Source organism: Mesoplodon densirostris, chromosome 2 (genome assembly GCF_025265405.1).
Source record: "Mesoplodon densirostris isolate mMesDen1 chromosome 2, mMesDen1 primary haplotype, whole genome shotgun sequence".
NCBI classification, from domain to species: domain Eukaryota; kingdom Metazoa; phylum Chordata; class Mammalia; order Artiodactyla; family Ziphiidae; genus Mesoplodon; species Mesoplodon densirostris.
In genome coordinates this window covers 77,310,179-77,324,995 of record NC_082662.1, presented here as the reverse complement: position 1 = coordinate 77,324,995, position 14,817 = coordinate 77,310,179, and the positions used below count along the sequence as shown (strand labels likewise).

Below are 14,817 nucleotides of genomic sequence, written 5' to 3'. Positions count from 1 at the left end.
CAGTTCCAAAGTCAATGCCATGCTACACTGCTAGGGACTTTTAAGTGAATACTCATTTAATCCACATAATACTGTGAGGTAGGTTTTTATTTTTCACATTTTATATGTGAAGAGAATAGCTGTACTTGGGTTTCTATCAAAATCTGTTCCAAGTCAAAACCTGTGCACTTAAACCCCACGCTAGGCTTATTTTCACAACCACATTCTACTTTTCCAACTGTTTTGTTTTTTTCTATCCAGGTCATTCCCTTTCTCTGAAGTGCCATTCTCTACCCCTCTAACCAAGTGGAAATTGTAGGCAAACTTTAAGGCCCATCTTAAATTCTGAATTCACAAAGCTTTCCCTGACACTTCCAGTTGGAAATGAGGGACTTGGCCCTCATTGTCTACATTATTTATGTTGCATTTATCATATACAGTCTTATATTATGGCTGTTTGTTTCTCCTCTCCCCAACTAAATTTATAAGTTGCTAGAATTCAGAAGCCAGAACTAATTTATTCATCTTTATATTTTCCAAGCACTGTGAGGAAATGGAAGATTACATCTTATTCAACTGTGCCAAATGTACTTAGTGCTCAACACATATTGTTTGAGATTGAATGAAGTTAATCTGACAGTGTCTTACACAGGGAACTCTATTCTAGTTACTACACCAAGCTTATGACTTTGGTAATTTATCTTCTGTGAGCTTCAACTGCCTTAACATAAAATTGAATTTATAGTTTAGATAATTTCTAAAGCTCCTTCAAACTTTAAAATTTATACCATGATAATTCTGTGAATGAGTAAAATATAAACTCCTGTATAAAAAGTTTCACAGGGCTTCCCTGGTGGCACAGTGGTTGAGAGTCTGCCTGCTAATGCGGGGGACACAGGTTCGAGCCCTGGTCTGGGAGGATCCCACGTGCGGTGGAGCAACTAGGCCAGTGAGCCACAACTACTGAGCCTGCGTGTCTGGAGCCTGTGCTCCGCAACAAGAGAGGCCACGATAGTGAGAGGCCCGCACACCGCGATGAAGAGTGGCCCCCACTTGCCACAACTAGAGAAAGCCCTCGCACAGAAACGAAGACCCAACACAGCCAAAAATAAATTTAAAAAAAAAAAAGAAGAAAGCTTCACAAAACTAGTCAGCTGTGTTTCTCTATTTTGTCTTCTTGAATCTTAATCGTATAATAGTTTTTGATCCCTAATAGAATTTACCAGAAACAAAAGAGCATACAGTAATAAAGAGAAACAGAAAGGCCTAGAAGGAAAGAAAGAGAGGAATGAAAGAAACTATATAAACAGTAATCACAGAATGGAAAAAAAGAAACCTAAAAGATGATTCAACGTAATTATAATTTACTTCTACTGAAGTGATTCTGCTTATTTCCTGCCTAAAGTACAGAGAGGTTGAGCTAGCTCATTCTCTTTCATCCAAGAAAAATGCCCATCCTGAAGCATCAGTCCCAAATAAAGGAACACAAAACAGATGGGTATTACTCATATTAGGAATAGTGCAGTTTTTAAATTCATATCTGGGCCAATGATCCACAGACAACAGAAGCAGAAACCCTCAAAAGAAAAATCAGAACACACAATGCCATTTAGAGAAAGGAATAAGCACATATTTTCAATTATTCATAGTAATTGTTACCGTTTTTTGAGCATTTACTCTGTGCCAGGCATTGTTCTAGGCACTTTCTGTTCATTATTTCTAATCCTTAAAATAAGTCTACATTGTCTATGAAGGACACTGTCTGCTGCTAATGAAACAATTACAGATTAAAGCATTTCATTCTTATTTTACAGATTCAAGATGGCAGCTGGCATAAAGCAAAATTCCTTTTTCACACCCAGGACCCTAATCAACTTCCAGTAATTGAAGTACAAAAACTTCCTCATCTCAAAACTGAACGGAAGTACTACATTGAAAGCAGTTCTGTATGCTTTCTCTAAAGTCTCTGAATTAGTTCAGAATTCATGCTGTTGGCCAGGTAATTTTGCTGCAGAGGGAAAAATATAGACAGAAAGGTACTATTGGATATTATGAAATGCATGGAATAAAGCATTGGCTAAATCTTAAAGAATCTCAGGAAGAAAAGACTTCCTCCTAAGAAGGAGACGAGGCATTTTTTAAAGGACTATAAGTATTTAATTCTTTTAAAAATTATATTGATCTGAGCTTTCTTAGAGAATTCCCTAGAACTGAACATTTATAAACATGGAATTCTTCAGGATATTCTATATTTTTTGACTGTCTGAGAGCAAAGTACCCATTAGACAGCTGGAGACGCAAAGCACTATGGAGCAATACTGGCTAATGTTCCCAGATGTGCAATGCTTCTGTCTAAAAATTGCAAGCCACAGTCTGATATATCTTATTTTCCCAAATACTAAGCTGTATTCAGGTCCCCAGTGGGCATATACATCTTAGCCGGTGATACACTACCTCTTACATGTTGCCTTTTTGTGTTGCTTGGTGCTCTTTCTAAAACAAGGTGCTTGTGGCTTTCGTAGACTATTTCTTTATTCGTCTTTGTCATTCTTTAAGAGTGTATGTACTGGTTACATCAAGATATGTTTTGGTTGTTAGTACTTATTTTAATTTGTTTGGTCACATACTTAATAACAAGTAAAACATTATTTATGTGAAGTCCTTGTTTTATTTTAAAATTCTCTTTGTGGATATTAGAATCAAAGCAAGCACATTGTAACCTGTGCTTAAGCACAAGAGAATTGGGAGGGGTTTTTTAACTGTTTTATTTTTTAAATTGCTGTAAAAAATTGTAGGCCAGCTACATCCAGTAGTAGGTTTGGGTTAGAGTTTAGGGGTTGTGATATACTATTTTTAAAAATCCATGATCATCTGGGATGATATTTTGTGTATATATATTTTGTAAAGTTCTAATTAATTCAGCAAATATTTTGAAATTGCTGATGTTTTAAATTATAAAAACGTTTTATTTCTGCTTCATAGAAATTACATGTTTTTGTAATTATTCATTGATTTTCTTTCACTGTTCTTAAATTTAATGTGTTGGGACCTAAAACAATTCAATTTACCAGTCTTTAAAGTAACATTCAGGAAAACAAAAACAGGCCTTTGCTATTTAAAATAGTCTCAGTAAGTCCAGACTTTCCTTGTTGTCAGAGAAGTGTTAGTTAAGTATTAAAAGAAAAATATTATACCTTTTGGTACATAGAAAAGCATGTACATCCATTATAAACATACTATTAGCCACAGCAAACCACACTTGCCTATCTATTATAAAAATGTGCTTTAAAATCTTTTTTGGTGGTATTTGTTTTTCTCCTTTTTTTACCGTATCCTTTTATTATATATAATAGCCCTTCTGGCATAGACCTTCTGTACTATATATATTTCATTACCAGAAAGTATCTATTGCATACCTATAAAAGGATTATAGGGCCTATATCCTACTGGTACAAAATGAGGTCATGGCACAGAAATAAACTCTCTCATATATGGTCAACTGATTTCCAACAAGGGTGCCAAGACCATTCAGTGGAACAAGGACAGTTTTTTCAACAAATAGTTCTGGGGAAACAACTGGATATCCACATGCAAAAGAATGAAGTTGGACCCTTATCTTACATCATATACAAAAATTGACTCAAAATGATGAAAACTATTACTGTAAGCCACATTTGGAATAATATCAAAATTTTAAAAAATAACTTAAAATGGATCAAAGTCCTAAATGTAAGAGCTAAAACTATAAAACTCTTAAAACTTAGGTGAAAGGCTTCATGACATTAGATTTGGCAATGATTTCTTGGAGCTGACACCAAAAGGACATTCAACAAATGAAAACAATAAATTGGACTACAGCAAAACTTAAAACTTCTGTGCATCAAAGGACACTATCAAGAGAGTGAAAAGACATCCCACTGAATGGGAGAAAATATTTGCATATTTTATGTTCGATAAGGGATTAATATCCAAAATATATGAAAAACTCTTAAAACCCCACACAAAAAACAAACAAACAAAAAGCCCCAAGCAACCCAATTTAAAAATGGGCAAGGGACTTCCCTGGTGGGCCTGTGGGTAAGACTCCGTGCTCCCAATGCAGGGGGCCTGGGTTCGATCCCTGATCGGGGAACTAGATCCCACATGCATGACACAACTAAGAGTCTGCATGCTGCAACGAAGATCCCGTGTGCCACAACTAAGACCCAGTGCAGCCAAAATAATAAATACATAAATAAAAATGTGCAAAAGACTTAACAGACATTTCTCTGAAGAAGATATACAATGGCCAACAAATGAAAAGATGCTCAACATCACTAGTCATTAGGTACAAATCAAAACCATAGTTAGATACCACTTTTTACCCATTAAGATGGCTATTACCATCCCCCCAAAAGAGGAAAATAACAAGTGCTGGTGAAGATATGGAGAAATTGGAACCCTTATACATTGCTGGTGGGAATGTATTATGGTATAGCCACTGTGGAAAATAGTTTGGCAGTTCCTCAAAAGTTAAAGATAGAATTACCATATATGACCCAGTAATTCTACTTCACATATATACCCAAAAGAATTGAAAAAAGGGACTCAAACAGATATTTGTACACCAGTGTTCACAGACGTATTATTCAGAAGAGCCAAAAGGTAGAAACAACCCCAATGTGCATCAACAGATGAAATGATAAAATATGGTAGGTACATACAGTGGACTATCATTCAGCCTTAAAAAGGAATGAAATTCTGATATATGCTCCAACACTGATGTACCTTGAAAACATTATGCTATGTGAAATAAGCCAGACCAAAAGGGAAAAATACTGTATGATTCCACTTATAGGAAGTACCAAGAACAGACAAATTCATAAACAGAAAATACAATAGAGGTCACCAGAGGCTGAGTGGGGTAGGAATGAGGAATTGTTTTTTAATGAATGTAGAGTTTCTGTTTGGAATGATTACAAAGTTCTGGAGATGGGTGGTAATGATGGTTGCACATCAATATGAATACGCTTAATGCAACTGAATTGTACACTTAAAATGATTAAAATGACCAATTTTATGTTGTGTACTTTACCACAATTTTTAAAATGGGGCTATGGCAAAGATGTCTGATTTCCTGCTTGAGAAACACAAATGTTTTTTAAAAGGAGCCAAGACTGATTCTAAATGAAAGAACCCATAGTTTATACTCGTTTCAGTTTATATGCTATACCTTCTGTTTACCCTCCCCCCCAAAAAAAACTTATATCAGCGACATAAATGATTTTCCTAGGTATCATTTAGGAAATATATATAAAACAAATTCCTTACTTTGTGTTTGTTTTGTTCCTGAAATATTAAATTTAAAGCAAATTTTAATCAACTTATTTATACGCAGTATAGTCTGGTGTTTTAAGAGTACTCTGAGGGTAAGCTATGTGACTCTGCGTGTATTATATATTCTTCATTGCCCCAGTTTCTTCACTGTAAAATGGGGACAATAAAGTAAAAATCTATACTTGTTAGGGTTCTCCAGAGAAATAGAAACAGTAGGAGAAATAGACAAATGAAAGATAACAAATAAATTGATGAGAGATGACTAGACAGATATAAAGATATAGATTTAATATATATAATAATATACATATAACATTACATAATAAAACTTATAAATATATGTTTTAAATATATACTGTATTTAATATTAATATGTTAAATTGTAATTAAAATTATATTAAAGTTAATATATTAATAATATATTAATTATATATATTATATGGAGATTTATTATGATGAGTTGGCTCACATGATTCTGGAAGCTGAGATGTCCCACAACCTGCAAGCTAGAAACCCAGGAAAGCCAGTGGGGTAATTCATTTAAGTCTGAAGGGCTGAGAACCAATAGTTTAAAACCCAGTCTGGGGGCTAGAGAGGATGAGATATCCCAACTCAAGCATGCAGACAGAAAGCAAAGAGGGGCAAATTCCTCCTTCCTTTGCCATTTCTACTCAGGCCATCCACGGACTGGGTGATGCCCACACACATGGAGGCAGCATTTTACTTTACCGAGTCTACTGGTTGAAATCCTACTCCCACCCAGAAACACCCTGTCAGACACACCCAGAAAAAAATTTTAACCTGGTCACCCTGTGTCCAGTCAAACTGACACATAAAATGAACCATCACACTATCTTACCTGGAATGAAACAGAAATGTAGTTCTTTCTGTAGGAAGCAAAAAGGTGGTTTTCTCATTTGGTAACTCTGCAATAAGCAAAGAGAGTGAATGCCGCTAATGGCAAAGAAATGATTTGAGCAGTAGGAACACGTTTGGAAGCTGGCATTCTGGCAAACCTCACTTTCTAACCAAAATGTATGAGTTTGGCCCTCTCACACAAGACTAGCAGTTTCAAAAATAAGTGTAAGCTAAGCCTTCAATGTATAGTGCTCTGTCCTATTAAAGCATAACTTTTCACTATGACCTACACAGTAATTGGCTATGGTAAGTATGATGAAGTCACTGTCACCTAAGCCTAGGTACACAATTATGCAATCTGTGTGCTTTGGATTCAGAGTCCTGGTATAATTCAAAGTCAAATTAGAGAAATGGCACCTCTGTAGAGAAGAGCAACTGGCAGGGAGTCTGAACTATCATCTTGGCTGTACCTAGCAGGGAAATTTTAGGACTGCACACAAGTACAAAAAATAATCTCACTGACAATCCACTAAAAATAATTTGATTTTACTGGGTATCTAGTTCAGGACAAATTTAGAGCTGGAATCAAGAAAACTTCTCACTTCTTGAAGCAAAAACTGGAAATCCAGTTTCACGAAAAAGCCATTCTTCATTAAGGGATAAAGATCTCCCTCAACCATTAGAAAAGAAAAAACTTTAGGGGCTCAAGATGGCGGAGTAGTAGGACGGGGAACTCACCTCCTCCCACAAATACATCAAAAATACATCTACAAAGGTAACAATTCTCAAAGAACACCTAGTGAACACTAGCAGAAGACCTCAAACACCTGAAAGGACAAGAAAGAGCTCCAGGTAACTGGGAAGGACAAAAGGAAAAAAAAAAAAAAAAAAAAAAGAGGAAGCAAGATGGGACCTGTGCCCCTGGGAGGGAGCTGAAAGGAGAGAAGAGATTCCCACACCCTGGGAAGCCCCTCACCAGCGGGGAGATCAGCCGCGACAGAAAAGAAACTTCAGAGGCTCAGAGGAGGCCACAACAACCAGTTTGTGGCAGACAGAAGAGAGAGAGACCTACAGACCTACACAGACAAGTCTGTGCCACTGCCCTGAAGGCCCCAGTCTGAGATGCGCATCTGCTAGTATGGGCGGGGGCGGGTGCTGGAACTCGGGATTTAGAGGATAGACACGGGCAGAGGGTGGATGCTGGCTGCGCAGAGACAGCCTGAAGGGTCTGGAGTGTGGTACAGCCGCAACTGGGAGTGTTCACGTAAGAAACACAGGCCTGCCACAGAAGCGAAGTGCCATTGTTAAGTGGCCTGCAAAGGGAGGGGCGGGGCTGCCATTAGAGGCTCCTTCTCTATGAGCTGGCTCCCGCCTCCGTGGGTTCCAAGGTAGTGCACCCCATCCACCGCCTCAGCCGGCTCCCACGCCACGCACTGCCTCGCTGCCTCAGCAGGCCCTGGGAGCAGACACCTGCAGGTTGCCCACATGCAGACGTGAAGCTGAAACTAGAGCTGAGCCATGCAACTTAGGATGAAAGGCTGAAATCTCTTCCTGTGGCTGCATGAGCCATGGATTTACACCTCTGCCACCAGCTTTGTAAATTCAGCACCTGTGGGACACCTGAAGACAGTGGGTGCTCCCGCAGCTGGGACAGGTCTGGCCTTCGCAGCTGTGGGCTTTGTGGGCATGTGCACACGGGGGCTGGGCCAGGCCAGGGTCTCAGCTGCCTCCATAGCTCCCAAAGCAGGTCCAGTTGCACAACTACTGCAGTCCTGGGACCTGACTTCAGTGGACCTGTGCTGGTGGCCTTGTGAAAACAATGCCTGAAAGACACCAGGGCTGATTGCCAGAATTTCCACAGTTGAGGCAGGGCCAATGGCAGTCCAACAACAGTGTCCTCTGTGAGCCCACAGAACAGGTGAAAGGTGACACAGCAGAGGATATTCACTGGTGAACAGCTCTGGCGGAGGAATACTCAGCAGCTCCTCTCTTAGTGGGAGTACTCTAATCCCACCTACCTCACACTGCAGATCAGAAACACAGCTCAGAAATGTATCTGGGGGCTTCTACTCCAACAACTAGGGGCAGTGACAACCACAGAGCCAAGAGGAGGTCCTGCTCAATATCCAGTGCAGGCTCTAGTCATCACAACACCAGTCACACCTCTTATCCAGGGGATAACGACCAGCATACACTGAGGAAAGAGGCAGCAGCATCCATACGATAAACAGTCCTCACACACAAAGAAATAGTAAACCCACACAGGCTACGCAGGGACGCTGCCACATAAAATAGCCCTCCAAGACCACAGTAGGTAAGTGTTTCTCCTAAACTCATAGTGCAAGAGAAATATAAATATTTATATATTTCTAAGAAGCAGATGAGCCACTCCCAATTAAAAGATCAAGAGAATTCCCCTGAAAGAACAATGAAACAGACCTCTTCAGTCTAACAGACGCAGAGTTCAGAAAGGAGATAATGAAAATACTGAAGGAATTAAGAAAGGCCATCAACAGAAATGCAGATTACTGTAAAAAGTAACTAGAAGCTGTAAGGTGGAGCCAAGAAAAATTATAAAATTCATTTGCAGAGATGAAAACTAAACTAAAGGCAATGAATAGCAGAATGAGTAATGCAGAACAAATAAGTGATGGGGAAGATAGAACAATGGAAATCACCCAATTAGAACAGCAGAAAGAAACCCAAATGAAAAAAAAATGAAAGCAATATGAGACCTATGGGATAATATAAAGCATGCCAGTCAACACATAATAGGGATCCTAGAAGTAGAAGAAAGAGAAAAAGGGACTGAAGATATATTTGAAGAAATTATGGCTAAAACTTCCCAAATCTAAAGAAAGAAACAGATATCCAGGTACAGGAAGCACAGAGGGTCCCAAACAAGATAAACCCAAACAGACCTACATCAAGACATACCATAATTTAAATGGCAAACATTACAGGACAGCAATCCAGATGGTGAAAAAGTAGGGCATGGGCCCTCCTCCCGCAAATACATCAAAAATACATCAACATGTGGAACAATTCACAAAGAACAACTACTGAACACTGGCAGAAAACCTCAGACTTCTAAAAGGGCAAAGAAATCTCCATGTAACTGGGAAGGACAAAAGCAAAGCAAAAAAAAGAGAAAGGAATCAAGACAGGACTTGTACCCTAGGAAGGGAGCTATGAAAGAGGAAAGGTTCCTGCACCCTGGGAGGTCCCCTCACTGGCAGGGAGATGAGCCTGGACAGAGGGGGAGCTTCAGAGCCTTGGAGGAGAATGCAGCAACCGGTCTGTAGAAGACAAAACAGAGAGTGACCTGCACAGATGACTGGTACCAACGCCCTGCACTCCCCAGCCTGAGATGCTTGTCCACTGGTGTGGGTGGGGGCTGGATACTAAAGCTTGGGCTTCAGAGGTCAGACCACGGGAGAGGACTGGGGTTGGCTGCGTGGAGACAGCCTGAAGGGGCTAGACTGTGGCAACTGGGGGTGTATGCGGAAGAAGCCTAAGCCAAACAGAGAGGCAAGGCGCCATTTTGGGGGGGCACAGGAGGAGGGGGCAGGACCGCCATAGGAGGTTCTTTCCCTGTGTGTGCTCTCAGGCAAAAGGACACTACCAACACCAATGTGAGCTCTGGGGGTGGGCATGAGCTGACACTGCCATCGCAGGCTCCAGAGACAGAAGCAGGCCACTGCCGCTTCTGAGAGAACCAGGAGCAGGCACCATTCGCTGCTCCCACCATCCTGGGAGCACCCACGGGCTTCTGCTGAAAGACACACAAACAGGTGCCAATTGCTGCCCCTGCCGAGCACGGGCCCTGGGAGCTCGCACTACCCACTGCCGCCACCGAGAGACCCAAGAGCAGGTGCCAATCGGTGCCCCCATTGGCATGGGTCCCTGGCCCCATTGGCAAAGGTCCCTGGCCGTTATCAAGGGGATAACAGCCAGCACACAGTGAAGAAAGAGGCAGCAAGCATCCATAATAAAAGCAGCCAAAAATATTAAACCCATACAAGCTATGCAGGGACACCTCCACATATACACAGCCTTCCAAGACTACAGTAGATAATTGTTTCTCCTAAACTCACAGAGGAAAAGAAATGTAAGTAAAATGAAGAAGCAGAGGAATCATTCCCAGTTAAAAGACTTAGAGAATTCCCCTGAAGGAACAAACAATGAAACAGACCTCTTCATTCAAACAGACACAGAGTTCAAAAAGGATGTAATGAAAATACTGAAGAAATTAAGAAAGGCTATTGACAAAAATGCAGATTACTGTAAAAAGTAACTAGAAACTATAAGGAGGAGACAAGAAAACTTATACAACTCATCTGCCAAGATGAAAGCCAAGCTAACAACAGTGAATAACAGAATAAAAAATGCAAAAGAATAAGTGATCAGAAAGATAGAATAATGGAAGTCACCGGATCAGAACAGTACACAGAAAGCCAAATGAAAAAAAAATGAAAGCAACATAAGACACCTATGGGATAATATAAAGTGTGCCAGTACACACGTAAGAGGGATTCCAGAAGAAGAAGAAAGAGAAAAGGGGACTGAAAATGTATTTGAATAAATTACGTCTCAATACTTGCTAAACCTAAAGAAAGAAACAGATAACCAGATACAAGAAGCATAGAGGGTCCCAAACAAGATAAACCCAAACAGACCTACACCAAGACATATTATAAGAAAAATGGCAAAAGTTAAAGAGAGAATTCTTGGGCTTCCCTGGTGGCGCAGTGGTTGAGAGTCCGCCTGCCGATGCAGGGGACACGGGTTCGTGCCCCGGTCTGGGAAGATCCCACATGCCGCGGAGCGGCTGGGGCCGTGAGCCATGGCTGCTAAGCCTGTGCGTCTGGAGCCTGTGCTCTGCAACGGGAGAGGCCACAACAGTGTGAGGCCCGTGTATCGCAAAAATACAAACAAACAAAAACAAACAAAAAGTTAAAGAGAGAATTCTAAAAGCAGCAAGAGAAAAGCAAAGAGTTAATTACAAGAGAACCCCAATAAAGCTATCAGTTGATTTCTCTACAGAAATGCTGCAGGCCAGAAGGGAGTGGCAAAATATATTCAAAATCTTGAAAGGGAAAAATGTGCAACTTAGAATACTCTATCCAGCATGATTATCACTTAGAACAGGAGAAAGAATTTCTCAGACAAGCAAAAACTACAAAAGAATACAGCAATACTAAACCTATCCTAAAAGAAGTAGTGAAAGGTCTTCTCTAAATAGAAAAGAAGCAAGAAGATATAGGAAAGAGAAAATCACAATTGGAAAGTAAATCATGTAATTAAGCCACTATACAGATCAAAAAGAAAAAAACCTCTGTGAAAGCAATGATAAACACAAGGAACAGCAAAGTAAACATGAAAATGTAAAAGACGACATTAAAATCATAAAACGTGGGGTAGAAGAGTAAGAAAATGTAGATTCTTTTTTTTTAGAATGTGTTTGAGCCTACATGACTATCAATCTAAAGCAAGTAGATACAGGTAGGGGTTAACATACTTGAAAAACAGGGTAACCACAAACTGAAAACATACAATAGATTCACAAAAATCAAAAAGAAGAAAACAAAAGCATAAAATAAAAGGAAATTATCAAACCAAAAAAGAAAAAGAAAAAGAAAGGAACAAAGAAGAAACATAGAATCAACTGGGAAACAAGGTTTAAAATAGCAATAAATAAATATCTATCAATAATTACATTAAATGTCAATGGACTAAATGCTCCAATCAAAAGACACAGAGTGCGAGATTGGGTAAAAAAACAAGAGCCTACAATATGCTGCCTACAAGAAACCCACTTTAGTGCAAAGGACACACATAAATTGAAAGTGAGAGGACGGAAAAAGATATTTCATGCAAACAGAAATGACAAGAAAGCGGGGGTCGCCATACACATATCGGACAAAATAGACTTTAAAACAAAGGCTATAAAGAAAGATAAAGAAGAACACTATATAATGATAAAAGGATCAATACAAGAAGAGGATTCTACACTCCATATACATGCGCCTAGTATAGGAGCACTTAATACACAAAACAAATACTAACAGACATAAAGGGAAAAACTGATGGGAATACAATAATAGCAGGAGACTTTAACCCCACTCACGTCAATGGACAAACCTTCAAGACAGAAAATCAATGAGGCAACAGAGATCCTAAATGATGCAATAGAACAGTTAGACTTAATTGATATTTTCAGAATATTATATCCCCCCCCAAAAAAACAGAATACACATTCTTTTCAAGTGCACATGGAACATTCTCTAGGACTGACCACATAACTAGGGCACAAAACAAAACCCAACAAATTTAAGAATACAGAAATTACTTCAAGCATCTTCTCTGACCACAAAAACATGAAATTAGAAATCAACCACAGAAAAGGAAACAAGAAAAAAAAACTCACATGGAGACTAAACAACATGATACTAAAATACCAATGGGTCAACAATGAAATCAAAGAGAAAATTAAAAAATACCTTGAGACAGGGCTTCCCTGGTGGCACAGTGGTTGAGAGTCCGCCTGCCGATGCAGGGGACACGGGTTCATGCCCCGGTCTGGGAGGATCCCACATGCCACGGAGCAGCTGGGCCCGTTAGCCATGGCCACTGGGCCTGCGCATCCGGAGCCTTTGCTCCGCAATGGGAGAGGCCACAACAGTGAGAGGCCCGCGTACCACACACACACACAAAAAAAAACCTTGAGACAAATGACAATGAAAACACAACCTTACAAAAATCTATGGGATGCAGTGCAGCAAAAGCAATTCTTGGTGGGAAGTTCATAGTCATACAGGCCTTGCTCAAAAAACAAGAAAAATCTCAAATAAACAACCTAACCTGCCACCCAAAAGAATGAGAAAAAGAACAAACAAAACCTAAAGTCAGCAAAAGAAAGGAAATAACAAAGATCAGAGAGAAAGTAATATAAAATAGAGACTAAAAATAGAAAAAAAAGTCAATAAAACCAAGAGGTGGTTCTTTGAAAGGGTAAACAAGGGCTTCCCTGGTGGCGCAGTGGTTGAGAGTCCGCCTGCCGATGCAGGGGACATGGGTTCGTGCCCCAGTCCGGGAGGATCCCACATGCTGCGGAGTGGCTCGGCCCGTGAGCCATGGACGCTGAGCCTGCACGTCCAGAGCCTGTGCTCCACAATGGGAGAGGCCACAGCAGTGAGAGGCCTGCGTACCGCAAAAAAAAAAAAAAAAAGGGTAAACAAAATTGACAAACCTCTGGCCAGGCTCACCAGAAGAAAAGAGAGAGAACCCAAATAAACAAAATAAAAAATGAAAGAGGAGAAATCACAACTAATACCACAGAAATACAAAAAAAATAAGAAAATAATATGAAAAATTATATGCCAAATAATTCGACAACCTAGAATAGACAACTTTCTAATAATATACATCCTACCAATAATGAATCAAGAAGAAGTGGATAACATAAACAGACTGATCACTAGAAGTAAAATAGAATCTGTAATAAAAGATAAAAAAATAAATCTCCCTACAAACAAAAGTACAGGACCAGATGTCTTCATAGGCAAATTCTACCAAACATACAAAGAAGAACCTACACTGATCGTTCTCAAAATCTTCCAAAAAGGTTGAAGAGGAAAGAACAATCCCAAAGACATTCTATGACACCACCATCACCCTGATACCAAAATCAAACAAAAATACCACCAAAAAACAAAATTAGAGGCCTATATATTTGATGAATATAGATGCAAAATTCTCAACAAACTACTAGCAAACTGAATCCAACAACACATAAAAAAGATCATACAGCTTCAGGATGGTGGAGGAGTAAGATGTGGAGATCACCTTCCTACCCACAAATACATTAAAAATACATCTACACGTGGAACAGCTCCTACAGAACACCTACTGAATGCTGGAAGAAGACCTCAGACCTCCCAAAAGATGCCGGAGGGCGACCTACACACAGAGGTGGGGCCAAAACGATCAAGGGATCAATCCAAGAAGAAGATATAACAATGGTAAACATTTATGCACCCAACATAGGAGCACCTCAATACATAAGGCAAGCGCTAACAGCCATAAAAGGAGAAATTGACATTAACACAATAAGAGTAGGGGACTGTAACACCCCACGTTCACCAATGGACAGATCAACCAAAATGCAAATAAATAAGGAAAAACAAGCTTTAAATGATACATTAAACAAGATGGGCTTAATTGATATTTATAGGACATTCCATCCAAAAAAAAAAAAACAGAATACACTTTCTTCTCAAGTGCTCATGGAACATTCTCCAGGATAGATCATATTTCGGTCACAAATCAAGCCTCGGTAAACTTAAGAAAATTGAAATCATATCAAGTATCCATTCTGACCACAGTGCTGGGAGACTAGATATTAATTACAGGAAGAAAACTGTAAAAAATACAAACAAATGGAGGCTAAGCAATACACTACTAAATAACCAAGAGATCACTGAAGAAATCAAAGAGGAAATCAAAAAATACCTAGAAAAAAAATGACAATGAAAACACAATGACCCAAAACCTATGGGATGAAGCAAAAGCAGTTCTAAGAGGGAAGTTTATAGCAATAGAATCCTACCTCAAAAAACAAGAAAAATCTCAAATAAACAGCCTAAAAATTATACCTAAAGC

At 39.5% G+C, this 14,817-nt stretch overlaps 1 protein-coding gene and 1 long non-coding RNA gene across 7 annotated transcripts in view; one reads left to right on the top strand and one right to left on the bottom strand.

The window, feature by feature from the left end:
- Positions 1 to 2,495, top strand: part of COL24A1 (collagen type XXIV alpha 1 chain) — a 404,516-nt gene extending 402,021 nt beyond the window's left edge. For all 3 annotated transcript variants that reach the window (XM_060090037.1, XM_060090036.1, XM_060090035.1), the window contains one exon: positions 1,794 to 2,495. In XM_060090037.1, coding sequence (XP_059946020.1) covers positions 1,794 to 1,940 — 147 coding nt within the window. In that variant the 3' untranslated portion in view covers positions 1,941 to 2,495. The remainder of the gene's footprint in view (positions 1 to 1,793) is intronic.
- LOC132484017 (uncharacterized) overlaps positions 1 to 14,817 on the bottom strand; it is a 132,136-nt gene that overhangs the window by 81,382 nt on the left and 35,937 nt on the right. The gene's annotated exons all lie outside the window — the stretch shown is intronic.